Source organism: Danio rerio, chromosome 9, assembly GCF_052040795.2.
Source record: "Danio rerio strain M-AB ecotype USA chromosome 9, GRCz13ab, whole genome shotgun sequence".
Classification (NCBI taxonomy): domain Eukaryota; kingdom Metazoa; phylum Chordata; class Actinopteri; order Cypriniformes; family Danionidae; genus Danio; species Danio rerio.
Genome location: NC_141029.1, coordinates 23314229 through 23337113, shown reverse-complemented (window position 1 = coordinate 23337113; position 22885 = coordinate 23314229). Strand labels below are relative to the sequence as shown.

The following is a 22885-nucleotide window of genomic DNA, read 5'->3' as shown; positions in this document are numbered from 1 at the left end:
AAAATGAAACACAATAAGACTTATAATATTGCATTTATAAAATTGATCATTGACTGTATTTTTAATTTTTTTTATTTTTTTTATGCTGACTCTTCAAGCCTGTTTGGTCTGTTTGTGGCTGAACCCGGCACAGTTTCTCCCTTGTGAAAATGAACCAAACCAAAAAAATGTTTTAATCTATTATAAATGATGAAGAGATGCACTGTAGTGATCTTAAAATAATTTAGGATTAATGTATTAATGTACATGGATTATTGTGCAAGTGTGCACGCAACTGCAAAGAAGCCGGAAGTCATTCATTTTCAATCAGAACAGACTGGTGGTGATCTCCAGCGAGAAGCATCAGAACACAGTCCTGTTAACTTTAGTTCTGAACACAGTTGTTTCCAAAGCCAAAGTAAGGAGAATCTGGGAATTGTAGTAGCTGGATTTCCAATTATTTATGACGTGTTTTTGTATTCTTACAGGGACATACATTTAAAATGTTACTGGCAAGTTACAGATGTGCATTTAGGGTTATGTTTATTCAAATAAAAAGCAGGAACCGCATGCTATCTATAACGACAGTACACAACAGTATTGCTGCTTCAGAATATTTCTGACATATAGGATAGGTGGAGCAAGGCCACACCACAGGCAACAACTTCATCTTCCATAGTTAAATCCGTTTGATGGGAGGCGCACAACATCTGACTAGACAGCATGTTTTTCTGCAAAAATGCTAGTTATTTTTCTGTTATGTTTAAATGGCCCTGAATACAAGATTAGGGAACTTCAAAAGTCTCGTCAGCAGACTCGTTATGCATTTAATAACAACTGTTATAGTGACGGTGAGTTGAAATCTTTTTGTCCTCCCTCAGATTCATGGATCTCCCAATCGGCGTCTTTTCCACGTAATCAGAAGCAGCCTGGAGTGGACTCACCATCCCCTGCAGCTCCTCTACCCAAACCTCCCTGCCAGTCCTCAGGATCCCAGCAGCCACCGCGCACCATGAAAGTCACATGCGCCAACTGTAAGAAACCTTTGAAGAAAGGCCAGACTGCGTACCAGCGCAAAGGCTCATCCCACCTGTTCTGCTCAACAACCTGCCTGTCTGCCTTTTCCCATAAGCCCGCTCCCAAAAAGAGCTGCACCATGTGCAAGAAGTACGTCATTTTAATATGAGTTTGAGTGAGTGAGAGAGAGCGAGAGAGTGATCTGAAATTGCTAACCACGGGTTAAAATGATGCTTTGCTGCTCTTATCTTTACACACGGTCAGACTTTTATATATGTGCATTGTCTTGATTTGGTTTATAGCAATTAGAGTGTCATCCTAACATTTGTTTCCTTTCTTTACCAGAGACATAACCAATATGAAAGGAGGCACCATAGTGGCCCAGGTGGACTCCAGTGAATCATTTCAGGAGTTCTGTAGCACAGGCTGCCTGGCAGCTTATGAAAACAAACAAAATCCTCAGAAGAACCAGATTAAAACAAAGTGCACCGTCTGTGGAAAACTCACTGAGGTCAGACTGTTCATATTCTGATATACTTTTCATTTGCATTGAATGTATTATACCCTGTTTATAAACAGCTACAGCCACGAATGTTGTCAGCATGTTACTCCCATGAATCAAGCAAACTTTTCTTTATGGAGTGTTGCTGTGCCTGGTTAGGCTACAGTGTTACTCAGAATTTGAACTCAGGGCTCTGTTTATTCTTGTTTGCAATGTACAGGCAAACATTTGAGAAACAGGTTAAAGAGCTATTATTTGATGTAAAACATATGCTGGTTGTTTTCTTTATGAATCTTTTTAGTTTGTATTGACAATTGCATTCAGGGTGTCTGCAGGCTCTTTTAAATCTTAAAATATTGTGACTAACAATGCATCTCAATAAAACCTTTTTTTAGATGCAAGTTTTTTTTTATTGCAAAGAGATACAATTTACAACAGCTCTTAGACATTTTACATCAAATCCTTCATCCTCAAAATTTTATTCTTGATCTTAAAATGGTCGTACAAAGTCTTAAATCTTACTTGATGAAACCTAGCAGAAACCCTGGTACTACTTTTTGCAGAAATGAAGGTAAATATCTAGTGCTATGATTGGCTAACTCTAATACAGTCAACACTAAAAAAGAGTATGAAGTAAATAACGCAGCCACAATGTTTTTGCACTGCAATTACTTTTGTTTGCTTAATTTTTTAAATGGTTCTGATGTAGGACTTTGTGTACTTTACCAATGTCATCCCAGAAAGCATTATTGTATACGGTTATCATGATCAGTCCAGTCATTCTGAACTAGGTGATGCTGGTGAACTAATGAATCCTGCAATGGGGAAAGCTGAAAAAATTAATGTTAATTAATGAAGACCAGCATGAAATGATAGAGTGAGTTTATTACCATCACACTCAGCAAGGCTTTTTTTAATTTCTAAAGAGATGGGATGGTTAGAATTAGCTCCCCTTATTTCTTTTTCGTTCTTCTGTAATATGAGTTCATTGCAACTGAATGGAAAACCCAAGTACTGTCATTTTCACACACTTTCCGTTGTTGTCCATTGTCAAATATAATTTTTGAGCACAGTCAAGCCTCCAACCTTGTAGCCATGGTTACTGCTATCCTTGACTGTATTTGATGATGCCATAGCAATCACCTTGGGAACAAAAGAAAAGACCATTACACCAATTTATTAGTTGTTTCGGTTATTTATAACATGCTAATCTGGAACCTGTAACCTCTACATTAAATACTGTTCATCATTGTGTGTATGTGTGTTTGTATCTAGATTCGGCATGAGGTGAGCATCAAGAATGTGACTCACAAGATTTGCAGTGATGCGTGCTTTAATCGCTACCGTATGGCTAACGGGCTCGTCATGAACTGCTGCGAACAGTGTGGGAACTACCTGCCTAGTCGTGCCACGGCGAACCACGTTTTACTCATAGACGGCCAGCAGAAACGCTTTTGCTGTCAAAATTGCATCAGGGACTATAAACAGGTCAGTGTCGTATGTTTTTTTTTTTCTTCTTACTTTTAGCTCAGCCTCTGTAGGTACGGATGCCCTGATCAGTATTTTTGCAGCCGATGCCAAGTACCAATTCCTTGTCATGGTGATTGGCCGATACAGAGTTCCGATAATAATGATTGGAGTTTAATAATGCATTAAGCACATTTCCCTCTGAGTATCATAGTTAAGTAGAGATCACTCCTTACCTAGGATAAATTAAGGATGTTGCATATAATCCCTTAAACGTGTCTCTTACAACCATTTAGGTGTGAACATGTCATTGATCAGAAACAGATTTACAGAAAATAACTGATTAAACACAAAATAAATTGGTAAGAAAATGACTAATAATGAAATTTAGAAACTTTGCAAATGATGGGAAAAGAATTCAACACGTCACCATAAAGAAGTTTGGAGCACATGTTTGATGTGTAAGAAGTTAAAATGAACACCTATAAATCCATTTATTAATACTAAAATTGGAAATGAGCCTATAAACTTCTGTTTATTGCTGTAGGTAGTTATATTATTAAATATTCATGTTAAAAATGTTTTATATATGTTATATATCCCGCCAGGTTTTAGTGAACTTGCAATGATGTCAAAAATAGACAACTTTCAATTCTTATATGTAAAAAGGCCTAAATACATGCAAAGTCATTCAAGTATTTAGCTCCTCTCCAACTAACACAAACACTTGCGATGGGTTCATAAGATCAGCCTGGTCAGCGAGTAACCATCGAGTAATAAAATGTGATTATCGGCCAATACCAATCTCTGGCCGATCGATCAGTGCATCCCCTAGTTGTTGGACATTCAAAACAACCAGCATTGAGCTGCTAGACTTTGTGCAAACACTTTCTACAGATGCTGCAACGTTTGTAATATTATGTCACACTCTTTAGGGTCTTTTACAAAACATTATTTTATATACATTATTATTAATTATTTATTTGACATGGACATCACAATTACACTTGACAACCCAATGCATTTGTTTAAGTAGCAAAAATCAGTAGAAGGTACTCGAAAACTGTGGAAAAAACCTTAAAAGGCCCTTAGCCCATGGCTAATCCCTAAATCCCTAAGCAGAATTGCCTTCATCAGGGTAATAGTGTTACTTGGTTAGGGTTTGGGGTAAATATAAAAATATTTTAAGTGCCGAATTATTTATTTATTTTTTGCTGTTTTTCTAATGAATTCTTTACCCAAAGATCACCGACACATTATTTAAGCTACCCCTGAGCACGTTTTGTTTGATTTTGCATTTAAGTGTTTTAGCATACTTGCTAATTCAAAACACCTGCCCACGGAGGCTTGACATAAAACCAAAATAGAATAAATACATTTAAACAACATTATAGTTCTTTATATAAAATTGCTATATGGAAAAAGCAAAGGTGGCATGATCGAACAAACTAATAATAGCCTATTTGTGTAAGCACTGCTGTTTTGTATTAAACCACTTTTTAAGTACACTAGTAAAAACATTTAAATTACTTTCTGATTTTAGGCTAACAGGTAAATCATTACACTTTAGAACAAAACATTCACCTTTAGCTGTTACTCTGTGAGAGGATTTTTTTTTTTTGTCCAAACTTGAGTTTTGAAATGAATTGAAATCTTTTTTGATTCATGAATTTGGGTTTTATTGCAATGAGCAGTGCACTCCTAGTTCTCATGTTTTTTTAATGATTGCTCTTAATTTTTCTCTTTCCACAGACTCATGGAAAGATAGTGCAGTGTAGTGGGTGTAAGGTGATGTGCAGGTCATTTGATGCCACTCAGTGCATCGGGGCAAATGGAGCCATGGAGTCTTACTGCACCACAGCCTGTATGACCAAGAGCAAATTCACAGCTGCTGCACAGAGTGAGTGGATAATCGCAACCTAGAGTCGACGCTGTCACTCTTGCTCCATGGGTGCCAGCGGCCTACATTTGTGTTCCCTTAATGCCCCTAAATTCTGATGACGTGTTGAATATGCAAAATGTTGTCCTCATTTGTTCTCCAGCACAGATCATGCCCATTTAGTTCCCCAGGATTAACTCCTAACCTTTACATGCATGCTATGTCAGGCAGTTTGATTTCTACTTTTAAGATGTGTACCAACTTCAAACTCTAGTCAGAGATTTGAGGTCAGAGGAACTGATGTCTGTTATAAATGTCTGATCTTGTTTTGTATTTGTAGATTCTGAGCCATCGTGCCACTTCTGTAAGAGAAATGCATTACCTCAGTATCAGGCAACTTTACCTGAAGGAAAGGTTTTGAGCTTTTGCAGTTCACAGTGTGTCACCAAGTTTCAGGTACTTCAGTTTTCTCTATCTGTAGAACTCAAGCTTAAACGTGACTCTAAATATTAGGAATGTCCATGTCAGAGTACAGAGTGGTAATGTTCTTCTGGTGACTTTGCTATCCAAATGTAGAATGCCACAATCCAAACATCAACCAATGGGCAACTTCCTGCTTCAGCTTCTGAAGACATCCAGCTGAAGTGTAACTATTGTCGCAGTTCTTTCAGCCTGAAGCCAGAGGTTCTGGAATGGGAGGTGAGGACTTGCATGCACATTGTCATTTATTCATTTATTAATATCAGTCTAAAATAATATAATTTATAGTGACATTCATTTCAATCTACAGGAATGCACTATATTTATAAGAAAGATACGCTGTTGGTCGACATTAGGAAATATTTTAATTTTTATTCCTCCCAGAAATAAGTCAAATCTAATTACAATATCAGAAAAAAAGTGCTTGCTGGTTAAAAATCTGTCTGATATCAATGAAACCAGTCTGAGTTGATTAGTGTTTTATGACATGGCGTGTTATCCTACTGGAAATAGCCATCAGAAGATGGGTACACTGTGGTCATAAAGGGATGGACATGGTCAGTAACAATACTCGGGTAGGTTGTAGCGTTGACACCATGCTCAGTTGGTACTAATGGGCCCAAAGTGTGCAAAGAAAATATCCCCCACACCATTACACAACCACCACCACCAGCCTGAAGTGTTGATACAAGGCAGAATGGATCCATGCTTTCATGTTGTTGACGCCAGATTCTGACCCTACCATCCCAATTTCGCAACAGAAATCGAGAATCAGACCTGTCAAAATTTTTTCCAGTCCAATATTGTCCAATTTTGGTGAGCCTGTGCAAATTGCAGCCTCAGTTTCCTGTTGTAAGCTGACAGAAGCGCATCCCGGTGTGGTCTTCTGCTGCTGCAGCCCATCTTGCCTCAAGGTTTGACGTGTTGTACATTCAGATATGCTCTTTTGCATACCTCGGTTGTGACGAATGGTTATTTGAGTTACTGTTGCCTTTCTATCAGCTGGAACCAGTCTGGCCATTCTCTGACCTCTGACACCAACAAGGCATTTGCTCCCACAGAACTGCTGCTCACTGAATATTTCCTCTTTTTCAGACCATTCATTGTAAACCCTAGAGATTGTTGTGCGCGAAAACCCCAGTAGATTAGCAGTTTCTGAAATACTCAGACCAGTCCGTCTGGCAACAACAACCATGCCACATTCAGTCACTAAAGTCACCTTTCTTCCCCATTCTGATGCTCTGTTTGGATTGCTGCAGATTGTTTTGACTATGTCTACATCTCTCAATACGTTGAGTTGATGTCATGTTAACACATTTCTAATCAGCCAATCGCAAAGCAGGTGGACAGGTGTGCCTAATAAAGTGGCCGGTAAGTATATATCATGTTTGAAAAGTTGTCATGCTGGTAAAGCTGCAGCTAGTGTGAACACAGAGTGTTGATGTTCTCACTTAAAAACTAAAATATATTTACATAGTAAATACATCATTGGTGGTTTGGAATAAAAGTAGCAAATAAATTTATGCAAAATTACAGTAGACCTTGCAAATTCAAATGTTATTTTTCAAACTCGTATTTAAGACAACATGGATACAAGAAAATGGCTATTTACGTTTTTTGTGAGCTGGTTTGTTAATGTTGTGAGTGACCTTAATGTGATCACATCTGATCTCTGCAGGATAAGGTGTATCAGTTCTGCAGCAAGACCTGTTGTGAGGACTACAAGAAGCTCCACTGCATTGTGACGTTCTGCGAGTTCTGTCAGGAAGAGAAGACTCTGCATGAGACTGTGAAGTTCTCGGGGGTGAAGAGACCCTTCTGTAGTGAAGGTCATTATTCTAGGTTCAGTTGAACTTCTGTGCATATTTAATAGCACATTGTCCTGTGATTAGATCTACTGCTGTTCACATCATGATGTGTTGTGATTTTATCTTTAGGATATGAGGACATTGCTCTAATGAATTTGACACATTAGACTTCTGATATTATTTTACTGTTGGCATGTTTTTAGTTTTCTGACGGCAGTGATATGGTTCTCTTTTGTCTACAGGCTGTAAGTTACTGTTCAAGCAGGATTTCATCAGGCGTCTGGGTCTGAAGTGTGTGACTTGCAACCACTGTACACAGATGTGCAAGAAATCTGTCACTAAACAGATAGACGGAGTCAGCCGGGACTTCTGCAGCGAGACCTGTGCTAAGAAGTTTCACGACTGGTACTACAAGGTACTGTCACTGATTTTATATAATTCATATATATTAGATCTGTGCATCATGTCCTAAAAGTACTTCAGATAATGTCATATAAAATATTGTTTCTTATTGAATAAATTAATATCAATGTACATGACAAGCCACAAACCTAAACTAACTTAAATTATAATTTTTTTTACTTTTCACAAATTTTTCCAATATATAAATTATCTGAGAGAAAGACAAATCAGCTTTCCATTAGAGATGTGAACCTACACTGGTCTCTTGGTACGGTTCCGATTATCATACCATCGATTTGGTTCAGTTTGATACCTCGGTGCATCTCTGTGCATTGACGATGCTTTTTGCTTTTCATACATAACTATATTTTACTTCACAGCACAAAAAAAAAACAAATGAATAATTATATATATATATATATATATATATATATATATATATATATATATATATATATATATAATTAGGGCTGTCAAATTATTTTAAAAAAATGGACGTGATGAATCACTTTTTTTTGTAATTAATCATGATTAATCACAAAATGCCGTATTATTATATGAATAAAAACACAGACATGTAAGTGCCATTTGAATTTCATAACAATCCATGCCAATAACTAACAAAAATGCTTTCCATGTTAGATTCTTAGTGGCCTACAAACACATGCATGCATGCGCACACACACACACACAGAGACAACACACGCAGTGCCAGGGAGCGAGAGGAATTCCTTCCGATTCTTCAAGTACGATCGCGTTCATCAAATTTGCTTAAACTATGTGTTCTAAAGTATGGCTGTTTTTCACAAGCAAAGATTCTGACACACCAACGTGAAGCAGACATTTTGCAAAAGGGGGAAACCTGTCAAACCTAATGAAACATTTGAAGGCTCATGGACGCAGCTTAAGGAGGAGCTTGCTTTGACAGCTTGCAAATTCATCTGGCACTTTCATTCTCTTGGACACCAATACTCGCGCTGGCAATGAACACACGTTGTCCACAACATAAAATACAAAAACTGCAACTGCGTTATTTGCGTTATTTTTTTTTACGCGTTAAATATTTCAAATTAATCACGTGGATTAACACGCTAATTTGACAGCCCTAATAAATCTATTTGTATGCTATTTGTAATACAATTTTGTCCTTTAATACAGTCATATATATGAACTGTACCTCTGAAAACTCAAGTACATGCACAGAACAGCATGAACATTTATAGCAAATAAACAAATGTAAATATGCTTACACCCCTATGATTGGTCACATGCTCAACAGAAAGGGCTGCGATTGGCTCTAAAATTCTGGTGCTGTTCACCCATGAGTGACTCTGATAAAGTGCAGCAGTGATTACAGCTGATCTATGATAGACGCAGAGGAGAAAACTCGCTCTGAGACACGCGCTCGTGTCTGTATCCAGAAATATATTGCTGTAACAGCAGAGAGGAGATGAAAAATTACCTCACAACAGCAAGTTATACTGTATGTCCACAGTGAGAGAGAGAGAGAGAGAAATGAGTGTACTTTCAGTTTCTCCATAACAGTGAAATAGGGGCTTTGCTGTAACTTCAGTATCAGAGAAAGACTGTCCAGCAAACGCGCACACAGTAAATTGTGGACAGTTTCTGCTTTTTTTACGCAGTTGGAGTGTTTAAATTACTCATGCTTGCCTCCCTTGACATAGTAAGCTACAACAATATAGCGCATAGGAGAAAAGTGAGGTATGTAATGACCGGTTATGATTATTACTGAACCGATACTGAATGGTCCATGTCTACACTGCGGTGCACCGAAGAAACAATTATCTTTGACACCCCTACTTTCCATTGTAACTTAAGGTTAAAGGTTTTGTGCTTCAGCGTCTCACTTTTGCTTTGATTTATTTGTTCTTAAAACTCTTAAGACTCTTCCTGTTGATGTTTTTTACTGTTTGATTAAAATTTGAATAGAGATTTGGGAAAATTTTACCAGAAATTTTAAATCTTACAGACATAAGATTATTTAAATACCTTTTAAAGGATTATGTTAATAAAAACCTCTTCCCCAAAAGAAAGAAAAATGATCCATCAGCATAGCAATGTAGCACCTTCAGATATCAGTTTCAGTCGAGTTCAGCCATCAAATATTTGCTCACTTAAAAGTGGAATACTCTGACTCGGACACACAAAGTGTTTTGACATCACTACACTGCTAATAAGCTAAATTATCAAGTTTAGTTAACATGGTTTGCATGAAACCAGGACAAATAATTATTTATTTGTAGAGTTTAGTAAGTTATCAGCTGGGCCAGATAGAATCTACAGACTTTATTTGTTGTTTTTGCGCAGAATTTATGTTATGTAATGTTTAAAAACATTATGAAACTAAAAAAAAAAATTTTTAACTTTGCCTACAATGCTAATCCAACTAGATCCACTTATTTGGTAAAAACAAGTCTCTCATAATATATCTACTAAACGAAAGAATTTTTATTTACAATACAGATTGTCAAGTAATAGTTTCTCATTTTCATATTAGTCAATAATATTACTGAAATTAATTAAAAACTGAATAAATATAAGTTTACACACATTTACACAAGTAAATAGTCAATGATTGGCAAAAAATCTGTGTATTTCTGCACACACAGATTCCGTGTGGGCCTAGTTATCAGCCACCAGTCCATTGTGTGCTTGTGCTGATGCTCTTTGACCTAAATCTGTAATGCAGTCATTTACAATCCCTGTTTGTTTTCCTGTGGCCACTAGGCGGCGCGCTGTGACTGCTGTAAGGTACAGGGGAACCTGACGGAGTCTGTACAGTGGCGTGCAGAGTTAAAGCAGTTCTGTGACCAGCAGTGTCTCCTGCGCTTCTACTGCCAACAGAACGAGCCCAACATGGCTACACAGAAAGGCCCAGAAAACACTGCTTTAGGTAGGGTTTTACTCCCGGACCTGAAAATTTGCATGGATCATGCCATCATGTTTAAATTAAACCTTAAAATGAAATTTTTTTTTTTGGTCTGCTTACAGGGTTTGGAGGACCAACCCAAACATCCAAAATGGTGAGGGTCCTGTCAGTTTTGACTGAATGATTTGTGAACGATTAGTCCATTCTTGTTGTAACTGTTGCAATTGTTTACTCAGGGCCCTGTATCGTACGCTGGCGGAGGGATCCTGAAGGATGTGAAGAACAAAGCTGTGCTCTGTAAGCCCCTCACCATGACCAAGGCCACATACTGTAAACCTCACATGCAGAGCAAACCACTGCAGACAGGTGAGGATCTTTTTTTCTGTGACTATACATTCTCTGTAATGTATAATCTCTCTCTGGCAAAGATGGAGGAGCTTTAATACATGCTTCTCTTTAGATGAGGCAGATCTGGAGAGCTCAGGAAAGGAGTACATTCCTATTCCGATCCCTGTTCCTGTTTACGTCCCAGTACCCATGAACCTCTATTCTCAGGCCACGCCCACTTCTTTTGCAATACCTGTACCGGTAAGAAAGTTCTCACAGAATGTCAGTCAGTAAAATGTTACTAGTATAGTTTGTATTACAATGTTAGTTTTATTGTTATGTTGTCTATTTATTTTACTCATTTACACCTTTCTTTTTTCAGGTGCCTGTGCCAGTGTTTCTACCAACCACGCTGCAGAACGCTGAGCAGATTGTGAAGACCATCAGAGAGCTCAAAGCCAAAGTTCCTTCTGATCCTCTAGAAGCCGATCTAATAGCGATGGCAGAAGTGATTGCACAAGAAGACGAGAAACCTAAATGCTCAAGTAAGAATCTCTTAAGGCCTATACAGCTTTGGCAGATGAAAACAAGACTCTGATGTTGTATTATTATTATAATAATAAGAGGAGGAATGCTCAGATCAGGATTTTTGTAGTCGATACCAAGTACCGAATCCTTGTCATTGTGATCAGGCGACAACAAATATTGATTCTGATGCTTCAAGCTGTATGAAACTAAGCCATTGCAGAAGCACATTTTCCCTGTATGTATGAGATCTCGCTTTACCTAAGAATAAATTAAGGGTCTTGCATACATGTAATGGTCAGAAGCAGCTTCACAAAAAAAGAAGATTAAACAGATAGAAAAAAGTAGTAAGAAAAATGACTGACAATGCAATTTGGAAACATTGCTCATGTGTTGTAGCGATGTGGATGTAAAACCTGGGTTGTAAACTTGTAAAAAAAATACTTCAAATAGTTCATGCGATAGGCCAGATCAGCGATTACTGATCGAATCATGAAATGTGATTATCGGCCAAAACTGATCCCTGGCCAATCGATCGGAGTATCCCTAAAGCCTGGTTTATTCTTCTGCGTCAAGTGACCGGCGCAACAGTCGGCGCATGCAACGTGCATAGCTGTGCATTTATACTTCTGCGCGCTGTCTCTGTTGGTATGCATTACACTTCCGAAACGCTAGTGGGCAGTGAGGTGTTAATGTTCCTCTGAACACTTCCTGGATGTACAAGTGGCTCAAACTCGCTCATTTTGAGGCAGGAACCGGCGGACATGCAACAACTTTAACTATGAGGTAAACACAAAACAAAACTTTCCATCCGGAGCTCCTTCACGGGACTCCACAATTGTAAACAATCGCTCCATTGGGCTCGCGCCATTCGCGCGGCTCTCGGTCCCGCCCAGACTCGTCAGAGCTACTAAGCTGACCAATCACAGAGCTTGCGCTATGCATCGTTGCGACGTGTAGTTGCATTTTTTGAGAGGTACACATCAGTGACGCCAGCGGCCACGGCGAAGGGTTATGCGTCAACGCCGTAGCATACGCATGCGTTTGACGCAGAAGTATAAATCAGCCTTAAATAATAGTAATTATTGTTGTTATAAGCTGTAATGGTAATAATAATTATTGTTATTTTTTTGATCCATTATTAAAAATGTCCTCCGAGCAATATGGAATTTGTTTTGTAATGCGTATTAATTTAAACCTACATTAGTATATCTTAACAAAATTGTACATTGTATTTCCAGTTGTCAATCATTGCACGCTTGACTAACCTGTATGCAAACTGTAATTAATCTTGTGGCTTTCGAGCTTTGAAATTTTAGTTATGCTTTAGTTAAAACAAGTCCCAAATGCTTTACAATGCAAACTGCTTATTAATCTGTCAAGCATCTGACAGCACACTGAGAGTACACTGTTAACCTGTATTTCTAGGAATTGTTGAAGCGCTGACTGGGAAAGCTTTTGCTTGTTTATAGCATTTCAGAATGTGCAAGTTAAACTTAAACTCCTCTTTTTCCCCCCATTGAAATGTATTACTCGCTCCTGTAAACATGACTAGTGGATGTTTTCTGTGCACAACAAGCAGACACAATAATTGCATGATCAAATTAGTTGTTAATTTGCATAATTGGTTTTGATTAGTTTTTGCATTTGTGCTAATTTCACTCTTACATTCTATCGTAGCTGCTTTGTATTTAGATGTATTTATTGTCAAGATGTCATCACGGCCCTAATGTTTAATGTGCCTCTTTAAATCTGGGGTCACACTTTACAATAAGGTTCATTAGTTAATGTTAATTAATGCATTTACTAAGATGAACAAACAATAAACAATACATCTACTACTGTATTTGTTCATGTTAGTTAATGAAAATACAGTTGTTCATTGTTAGTTTGTTAACTCACGGAGCATTAACTAATGTTAACAAGCATGGACTTGAAGGTAATAATGCATTAGTAAATGTTCAATTATGATTAATAAATGCAGTACATGTGTTCATGATTAGTTCATGTTAGTAAATGCATTAACTAATGAACCTTATTGTAAAGTGTTACCAAATCTGTGAATTTTGACATCCTAAATCCCTTCTCTTTTTGAATTTGTACAGACATCAAATGTGAAAAGGGCAGCAGTGAAGAGAAGATGGAAATTGTAAAACAGGAAAATGGTAGCGGGAGCTCAGAAGAGGAGGAGGAAGACAAGTATGAACCAGATTTGGACCTGGAGAAGGACCTACCCCTTGGTAAAGTAACTAGCAATTGAGCATGGAGGTTCTTTCTAAAGTAAAATTGTTTTAGGGCAATTGTTCCTGATCTCCGACATGAGATTATACATTTAACGAAAAACACTCTTACTAATATTCACAGTTATCAGATGAAATAATTATACTTTGCTCTTGTTTATTCCAGCATCAGAGCCCGTTTTAGTTGAGCGTCTGGATACAGAAACACTCTTCTCATTGCCTCCAGTCCTGGCTGAGGAAAAAGAAAAGACACCTCGAACCAGAACAAGGAGAAGGGTACTAAAACAATCAACTCTAAAAACACAGTGCTTAGAACTGTCCAGTGATTAGAAAACCATTTGCTGTTCACATGCTGATTTGTTGTGATTGCCGAGGTTCTATATGAGGCTTAGAGAGTCGAAGAAAATGATTGTAAACCATCACTGCGTATGTGCTAATTTTTCTGCTATTCTTTTACTTTAGGGCCAGAAGAGGCGGGCAGTAGAGGAAGAGTCTTCATCCTCGTTGTCTTCTTCTCCAGCAGCAGAGTCCTCAGCAGTAGACAGCTCTTTCCCCTTAAGCTCCAGATATGGCTTAAACGCATGGAGAAGATGGGCCACAACTGAAGACTCACCGTCGAAAGGAAAGGAGAGCCAGAAACAAGGTATTAATCATTAAAGGTTTAATAAGATTTTATTGAGCAGCTTAATCGATGGGAAGTTTTGTTGGGATTTAAATGTGCTCAATGATTATAACTTCATTGCTGTTCACAATCTGAAACAGTTTTGTTGATCACTTTGAGTTATGAGGGCACTTTTTCCCCATTCATCTCTATTCATTTCCTTATTCTGTGTTGTTTATTGAATTGTACTATTGTAAAACCTGTGTTATTGTGTAAATGATCGTTTTTATAAAATCAACAGGACGTTCATGTCTTTTAACGCTGTGCTAATGTTTTTTTTTCCTCTCACTTCAGCAGTTAGTTTAAAAAGCAGTCTCCTGTCCCTGAGCCAAGAAGAGTTGAATCAGTCTTTATCCCGGTTTGTCAAAGAAGTACGTCGACCCAATGGTGAACACTACAGTCCAGACAGCCTCCTTTACCTCTGTCTGGGTATCCAGAAGGTGAGTTGTCAACATGATTTTTGCCCACCAAAGCTGTAATTAAAAATCTTGATAATTATAAAACCTTGAATGTTTGCTATTACATCTCCTTGTGTGCTTTTATAAATTAAGAAATCATTGAAGCTTTCCCTTCAAATTATTAGTTTAATGATCTTGGTTTTAATGTCATGAAGTCTTAAATTTGCCTGCAGAAATCCAAAGTTTCCTAATGACCAATATGGGATGCTATACATGCGCACGCGCGCACGCACACACACACACACACACACACACACACACACACACACACACACACACACGCACATACAGTCTGTCCAAAAAAGTCTGTTCACCACATGGAATTAGCTAAGCAAATGGGTAAAGATAATTACTGGATGGAGCTAGTAAAAAGTGATTTCAGATTGATGCAGAGCTTCTAAATTCTAATAGAAACCATTCAGAAGATGAATCCTGTTGTTATGAAAAAATATATTAATCTTTTTCAGAAAGGTTAAATTGTTGGCATTGTTCATCTGAGGAGATTGCTGAAACTACTAAAATTAAATAAAGAGCTGTCCAGTATTAAAACTGAAAGGTTAGTATCGAACCATCATCTTTGGAACAAAAAGGCTGTGTTGCCTTAAGAAGTCAGCAATCACTTAAACATCTGGTGAAATCAAACTGTGAAGAACAACTGTAGGGCTCACAGCATTGTTTAATAGTGAAAGTAAAAGCTTTTCCACATGCACAATGGGAAGGGAACTCAAGGGATTGGAACAAAAAGGCTGTGTTGCCTTAAGAAAAACATTTATCGGTTACGCTAATGGGGGAAAGGCTTCAGTTTGCTAGGACAAATAAAGATTGGACTCTGAAGCAATGGGAAAAAGATCATGCGGTCTGATGAATCCAGATTTGCCCTGATACAGAGTAACGATGAGTCCATCAGGATAAGAAGAGAGGCCGATCAAGTGATGCACTAATCAGTCCTAGTTCTTGCCATATAAGCCTGTAGGAGCAGTGCTGGGCATGCTACACCTGGTCAGGTCTAGCATTAGCTTTGTTCTGCGCTTGAAGAATGAAGTCAGCTGACTACCTGAATATATAACAGTTATATACAGGTTAAACAAAAAATTGATTCATATATTTTTTTTTCCCCTGATAGTAAAGGCTTAATCCACAATGATTCATTTTGCTCAAATTGTGAAAGATTGTTTCAGGGAGCAAGAGACATCATTTTTACACATGAACTGGCCTTCAAAGTGTCCAGACCTTAACCCTGTTGAGTATCTGTAGATGTGCTGGAGAAGACTGTACAGTAGTCTGACTCTCCCATCATCAATACAAGACCTGGTTAAAAAAAATGCAACTCTGGATGATAATAAAGGTTGTTAGATTGTAGAATCATATTGAAAAGATTCCATGCTTATTATGTGCCATAATCAGAGCTAAAGATGATCCAACAAAATATTGCAGACTATGACTTTTGGACAGGCAGTTTATGCATCCCAACATTAAAATAATCTTGGCAGAATCCTTATTAAAATTACAAGTTTTAACTTCTTGTTTTTCTTTTTCCCCCACTGTTTAAAAATTTTATGCTGCCAAACTAAACAAAATCAAGTAAACTAGATCTAGTTTTAGGCACTCCAGATCTAAGCAGTGTCCATTGATTATATCATTTGCTGTTCACATCCTGAAACAAGATGTTGATGCTTTTGCTATGAGGACACATAATACTGCTTATTGAAAACTGACCCACTCTCACCTTTATTAAATCCACATGTTTTGCAATGCATTAGTGTATTCATATATATTTTTTGCACATTTGTAGCATTTGCAGGACAAAGGAAGGACAGATGACCTCTTTAATGACTCACAGTATGAAATGTTTGGGGAGGAACTGAACAAGCTCCTCAAAGACTGGCAACCCAGTGTTCTTCCGGATGGTAAATACACTTATAAGTGTGAAAATGTGCAAAGATCACTGTACTGTATTTTCCAGAATATAAATCACATGTTGTATAATCCAACAAGCTTAAATATTCACCTTTTTGATCACATTTTGATAATCTTTCTTGTTTTAAAATGTCCAGTGATTATAACCATTGCTGTTCACATTCTGAAAAAGATTGTTGACTCAATCCAACTATGAGGACATTTCAAACTAGTTAGTGACCTGCATATGTAGTATGGATACTTCAAATTGATTCAATTGTTAAATGTAATTAAGGATTTGAAATACCTTAACATGGTGTGCTTGACCTATTAAAAACAGTGTTGCTCCAGTGTTTAAGTGTGAGTATTTTTCCTTTGAGGTTCTCGGTGGAGTCGTGTTGAAGAGCAATATCTGTGGAGCAGCGGACAGCTTGGAGAACAGGCGCCTTCTGTCCTGCTGAGATCTGTATTCTATCTCAACACCAAATACTTTGGTCTTCGCACCCCAGAACAGCACTTACGCCTCTCATTTGCAAACGTCTATGGCCCAAGCAGCTCGAAACCGCACAGCCATGAGACCACCGTCTGTATACGTATCCCCTCCATCTCACAGGAGCAGCATGGTGTGTTTTTCAATTGTAGTTTCGCTTTACTTGTGCATTTTAAATGTCCCAAACTTGTTAGATATTTAAATGTTCAATGTGTTTTACCAGTGTTGCTGTTTGCTGAAATGTCTTGTACGTGTTTTTCACAGAGCAATCAGGAAGTAAGAGAAGACGTAAAGATTACTGTGACTCAAATTTTGATTCAGACAGCGGTTCAGGGGGATCCGCACACTGTCCTGTTAAGAAGCATGAGTGCCGACTGTATGAGCTTTACCTTTCGAAGTGGTGAGTGACGTAAATCTTCCTTATTTGTGATGCATTTGAAGAACTAAGGGCTTTTTCAGAACTGTAAATAGTATTTAATTTAATTTTCTGTAAATTTGTATTTTTCTTTTAGTAACCCTTTACGTTCGGTTCTCATTTTAAAGGGAAACATTTTAAAGTGCACCAAAATGTGGTTCTACAAGTACAACTGCCCCTTATTGCCAGAGTGCACCTGTGTACATTCCTCTACTTCATTTATACTTCATTCTGAGATGTGACACGAAAGCACATTAGTATGTATCTGTCATTCCCACGTTAACTGATAAATGATGTGTATTTAATTATACTCCGCTGTAATAAAGTTAACGTGGGAATCATAATGAGAGCAATTACACAACATATTAAGATGAAGAGGTGCTTCTATTTTATATTTAAGAAGAGCTTCTATTTTAACTGTGATAGCTTCTTGCTGATTTGAATGCAGCTAGTTCAAATTGTTTTAAACTGAGTTGTGTCCAATGATTATAACAATTGCTGTTCACATCCTGAAACATGGTGTTGACACTTGTAATATGAGGACACAGCAGACCTTTGGTGCAGAGGTAGTCAAGCAGTGGTGCCTGTTCAGTTCTTTTCTTAGTGAGGTAATATGGTAAATGGGTAGAGTGTCTTAAGTGAACTGGAAAATTAAAATTTGATCCGTAGTAGTCTTACAGGGGTGTAATGGTGCATGTATTTATAAAATTTGTAATGTATTTTAGCCGACAACTAGCTCTCTGCAACTCAAAATGGTCGCCCACTGAAGCTAAGCAGGGCTGAGCCTGGTCAGCAGTACCTGGATGGGAGACCACATGGGAAAGCTAGGTTGCTGCCAGAAGAGGTGTTAGTGAGACCAGTAGGAGGCAGTGTGGGTCCAAATTCCCCAGTAAATTGATGGGGACTCTACACTGCTCAGTGAGTGCTGTCTTTCAGATGAGATGTAAAATTGTGGTCATTGAAAATCCTAGGATGTCCTTCCAAAAAGAGTAGGGGTTTAACCCACTGGCGTCCTAAACATCCCCATATCATAATTCGCTTCATCACTCTGTCTCTCCACGAATCAGCTGGTGTGCAGTCTGGCGCAAGTCTTGTCGTCAAGTCATCCAGGTGGATGCTGCACACTGGTGGTGGATGAGGAGATTCCCCCCAAAAGTGTGTAAAGCAGTTTGAGTGTCCAGAAAAGCGTTATATAAATGCAAGAAATTATTGTTTATTATTATTAGAGAAAATCTTTGTACAAAACTAAATGTTAAGCTTTAACCCCAGGGCCATTAAGATTATGCAAAATTTGTTACCAGGTCTTCATTCTGTTGGAAAGACTTTAAAATATATATGTTTTATACTAGATGGTGGCGCTTTTTTATTATTATTATTTATTCCTGTTGTCTGCCTATGCATATTTTATGCCTATTGTGGAATTGAATGGATAAATCATGCTGTAATAATTGTGTGGGCTTGTTGGAATGGGGATTGTCAAACTGTTGTTTGTATTTGTGTAATAGTTTGAATGACAGAAATTAAAATGTATTAGAAATACCCTTGACCACATGTAACTTTCACACCAGGGGTGGGGTCATAGGACCTTGTAAAAACTATGAACATTTTTTTATTATTTGTTTTTTGTACAAAGTTTGAAAAGTGAGCTTGTATTTTTTTTTTTTTACGTAGAAGTTCAGAAGCCACTGAACACCTTATTGTTTTCATTAAAACGTTTTAAAATCTGGTAGAGCAGGGGTTCTAAAAATTGGTCCTGGAGGGCTGGTGTACTGCAGATTTTAGCTCCAACTTGCCTCAACACACCTCAACACAACAAGGATGTTTCTAGAAAGCCTTGTAAGAGCTTGATTAGCTTGCCCAAGTTTGTCTGTAACTAAACTTTGCTGGACACCGGCCCACCAGGACCGAGATTGAGAACCCCCCTGTCTTAGATTTACAGTCTAACACAGGTGTTATCTCAGCCAAATCTAAAAAATATATGATGCTCGTGTCATTTCATAGCGTGTAGGACATTTCATCATAACAGGGGAACATCTTGACTATAGTCACAGGTGATGACAGTGAGCACAGTGCTGCGTATGAAGCTACCATTTTGTAAACAAATCAGCATTTTTTAGCAAGGGGTTGCCTTTGAAAATCACTGAGTGTTTGATTATTATTAATATGATTAGAACTGCTGCTGGTGAAAAGATTCGACATCAAAGATGGACATTTTGGACATATCTTCATAGTCTTTTTGGTTTTAGCCAGATTTGCTGAACTTTAATAGTTTTTCTGAACTATTTGTCTAACGCTTCTCTCTTACTCTCTCCTCAGCCCAGAGTCTGTGAGACAGAGGACAGATTTTTTTTACATGAAGCCAGAGGTGTCTGCGTCGTCGGATAGTCCGCTGTGGTTCAGCTCGACGCCTCTGGAGAAGAGTGTGCTGAGCAGGCTCCTGACTCGAGCGCTGCTGGTCAGAGAGGTCTATAAAGACAACCAGCCTGAGGAGGACGCAGCCTAGAGGCCGATGCACTGAAGACTTCTAACTATGCTATCATGACACCCTGTGCATCACCAAACCAGCTGCTTTCCACACCACACCCTGTCACGCTCCCTTTAAACACACTGATCCCAGTACAGTTATGACATGAGTCCAGTCAGGATGGACATCGATGGGATTATGCTGATTCTGGTCAGTCTTCCCAAAGACCTTGATTCAGACGAGTAGATTTTTTTTCCCCCACCATAAACGTGACTTACAGTATGCTGCTTTCTTCTTTATTTTCCTCCCCTCTCTTCCCTATTTGTTGGAAACTTTTGTTGATGTAGCATTTCTTCTTGTCAGAGTCTAGTCTGTTAGCAGACGAAACACACAGGAACTTTAGGCTGTAATGGAGGTGATGAGGATGTATTCGTTTCTTCCTGCCCAACAAAGCCTTCTAAAGATAAAATTTTATTTATTACTGCTGATCGACGTGTTAAAGACGAGAGTCTGAGATTTTGAGATGACAGGGCAGGGTGTGTGTTGGACACTATGCCATGTGTGCAATTTCTCTGGCCTTCCATAAGAGCATTAAAACCTGCTGCAGCCCCGGACCTCTTATTTGTGCCAGCGGTGTGTCTGTAAATGTGAGTGCATCTTTTTTCCCTCTCCTTTCTTGTTGTTTTGGAGTGAATTGGACAGGAGGTGGTCCTGCGCAGTCAATACATTATTGGCATTGAACCTTTAAGTGTGAAACTATTCCTCTGAACAATCAAGTATATGAAATTTGACTCTGAATTTCATTTGCAGCGTTATGCTGATTGCAGATAAGCGGAGACGCATTGTCAATGTTTAAACATTGTCATAGGATTTGCTCTGTAGCCTTCCTGGAGCTGAGAGTCATTTGAAGGATGTGCGTGAGCACAACGATCATTAAATGTTACGTTTAAAACACTTAGCTTATGCAAGAGTGAAAGTGATTTATTTATAAAGTGAAAGTCAGCCGGGTTTTTCTTGTCATGGTTTTTATGGTTATTTTCCTTGACCCTTTTCTACCAATAAATTACAATCTTATTTGTTGTCTCATAATGGCTCGCGAGTAAAGACCCCCATTAAAGATTTTATTTTCTGTTCGAGGGAAACCATGAAATGTGAATTTTCAGTTTGTCGTTTTGTTTACAGCTCTTGTCTTCCATCTCTTGGATTAGAAGGATAAGTGAGTAGCTTTCTGTAACGGAGTAAAGATGTTTTGTGCTTTTAAACAAAGCTCATTATTAGGCAAACGAGGTGTTGAAAATATTAAACTTTGAGCACTTAAATCCTTCTGCACTGATTTTACATTGAACATGAGTGATCACTCGCTACTAAAAGTTAAAGGAGAGGGATAAAAACATTCCAATGTGGACATGCTTATTCTTTATCACTTATCATAATGGGGAATTAATTGGTTATTGGAAAGAAAATAAAGTAGTACCAGAACTTTAACTGATAAACGTTTAAAGACAGGCCTGCTGTGAGCTCAGATATTGTGAAAGCTTTTGTTCACCCATCTGTTTGCATTGTCAACAAAACTACATTACCCATGATGCTGTGCACAAATTTCCTTGAGTAAGATGGTTGCAGAAGCGCTGTGCGTGAATGATGTAATCAAGCCACTTTCTCTACACTCAACATGCTTACATTTTTTTATATGTATGCATAGTTTACAATAAAGTGAAATATATTGGTTCCACAGATACAGCCAACAACTTTAAATGGATACTTTTATATTCCTTCATTGTTTTTCATTTTAATGTTATTTGTAGTGCATCATGGGATTGTAGTTTTGCCTTTTGTCTTGCATTTTTATATACTTTGCTTCAAATCAAAGATTGTAATGTAACGTTATGATTTAACAAGACTTGGGGAAAAAAAAATAGACCAATGAATGAAAAAAACTGTTAAGGGAAAAAGCGGATCGGCACTAATTGTCCTGCTCATTTAAAGCACACTGTAGTTTTGTCTTCTGAAAAAGAAATGAAAAGATTTGAAAGTGATTCCAATATTATCTCTCCTTTTTGTTATAACTAGTGTGCACTTCTGTTTTCAGGAAACTATTTTAACTTAATGTTTAATGTAAAATTTATATCTATTTATTCATTTTTTTGTTAGTCCCAACAATGATTAACACCGAAACCAGATTAAAAACAGACATTTTGCAGTTTAGCTTTGCAGAAAGTTACTTTAATGAAAAACAAATGGTCAAGTGCATCCAAAATTTTTGACTAGTAATGTACACTCACTGGCCACTTTATTAGGTACACCTGTCTGTCTGCTCATCAGCCAATCACATGGCAGCAACTCAGTGCGTTTAGGCATGTAGACATGGTCTGGATGATCTGCTGCAGTTCAAACAGTTCATCAGAATGGGGAAGAAAGGGGATTTCAGTGAGTGATCGTGGCATGGTGCCACATGTGCTGGTTTAAGTATTTCAGAAAATGCTGGTCAACTAGGATTTTCACACACAACCATCTTTAGGGTTTTTAGAGAATGGTCTGACAAAGAGAAAATATCCAGTGAGCAACAGTTATGTGGGAACAAATGCCTTGTTGGTGCCAGAGGTCAGAGAATGGCCAGACTAGTCGAGCTGAAAGGCAACAGTAACTCTAATAACCACTCATTACAACCGAGGTATGCAGTAGAGCATCTCTGAATGCACAACACGTCCAACCTTGAGGCAAATAGGCTGCAGCAGCAGAAGAACATACCGGGGTGCCACTCCTGTCAGCAAAGAACAGTAAATAGGCTACAATTTGCACAGGCTCACCAAAATTGGACAATAGAAGATTGGAAAAAATGTTTCCTGGTCTGATGAGTCTCGATTTCTGTTGCGACATTCAGGTGGTCGGGTCAGAATTTGGCATCAACAACATAATAGCATGGATCCATCCTACCTTGTATCAATGGTTCAGGCTGGTGGTGGTGTAATGGTGTGGGCAAAGTTT

At 38.1% G+C, this 22885-nt stretch overlaps 1 protein-coding gene across 8 annotated transcripts in view; it reads left to right on the top strand.

Moving 5' to 3' along the window:
* The window catches only part of zmym2 (zinc finger, MYM-type 2), a 30582-nt gene extending 9608 nt beyond the window's left edge, over nucleotides 1-20974 (top strand). For 4 of the 8 annotated variants that reach the window (XM_087267705.1, XM_087267699.1, XM_087267704.1 and 1 more), the window contains exons 3-23: nucleotides 861-1146; nucleotides 1342-1507; nucleotides 2774-2986; nucleotides 4718-4865; nucleotides 5185-5300; nucleotides 5421-5543; nucleotides 7003-7153; nucleotides 7375-7547; nucleotides 10283-10448; nucleotides 10547-10578; nucleotides 10661-10790; nucleotides 10885-11012; nucleotides 11134-11296; nucleotides 13382-13516; nucleotides 13683-13792; nucleotides 13979-14159; nucleotides 14475-14617; nucleotides 16428-16542; nucleotides 16912-17154; nucleotides 17286-17421; nucleotides 19753-20974. In XM_087267705.1, coding sequence (XP_087123831.1) covers nucleotides 861-1146; nucleotides 1342-1507; nucleotides 2774-2986; nucleotides 4718-4865; nucleotides 5185-5300; nucleotides 5421-5543; nucleotides 7003-7153; nucleotides 7375-7547; nucleotides 10283-10448; nucleotides 10547-10578; nucleotides 10661-10790; nucleotides 10885-11012; nucleotides 11134-11296; nucleotides 13382-13516; nucleotides 13683-13792; nucleotides 13979-14159; nucleotides 14475-14617; nucleotides 16428-16542; nucleotides 16912-17154; nucleotides 17286-17421; nucleotides 19753-19939 — 3245 coding nt within the window. In that variant the 3' untranslated portion in view covers nucleotides 19940-20974. Of the gene's footprint in view, nucleotides 1-860; nucleotides 1147-1341; nucleotides 1508-2773; nucleotides 2987-4717; nucleotides 4866-5184; nucleotides 5301-5420; nucleotides 5544-7002; nucleotides 7154-7374; nucleotides 7548-10282; nucleotides 10449-10546; nucleotides 10579-10660; nucleotides 10791-10884; nucleotides 11013-11133; nucleotides 11297-13381; nucleotides 13517-13682; nucleotides 13793-13978; nucleotides 14160-14471; nucleotides 14618-16427; nucleotides 16543-16911; nucleotides 17155-17285; nucleotides 17422-19752 lie in introns of all 8 variants that reach the window. The other 4 variants (XM_087267702.1, XM_087267698.1, XM_087267701.1 and 1 more) reach the window with 1 other exon arrangement.
* The last annotated feature ends 1911 nt before the right edge of the window (nucleotides 20975-22885 follow it).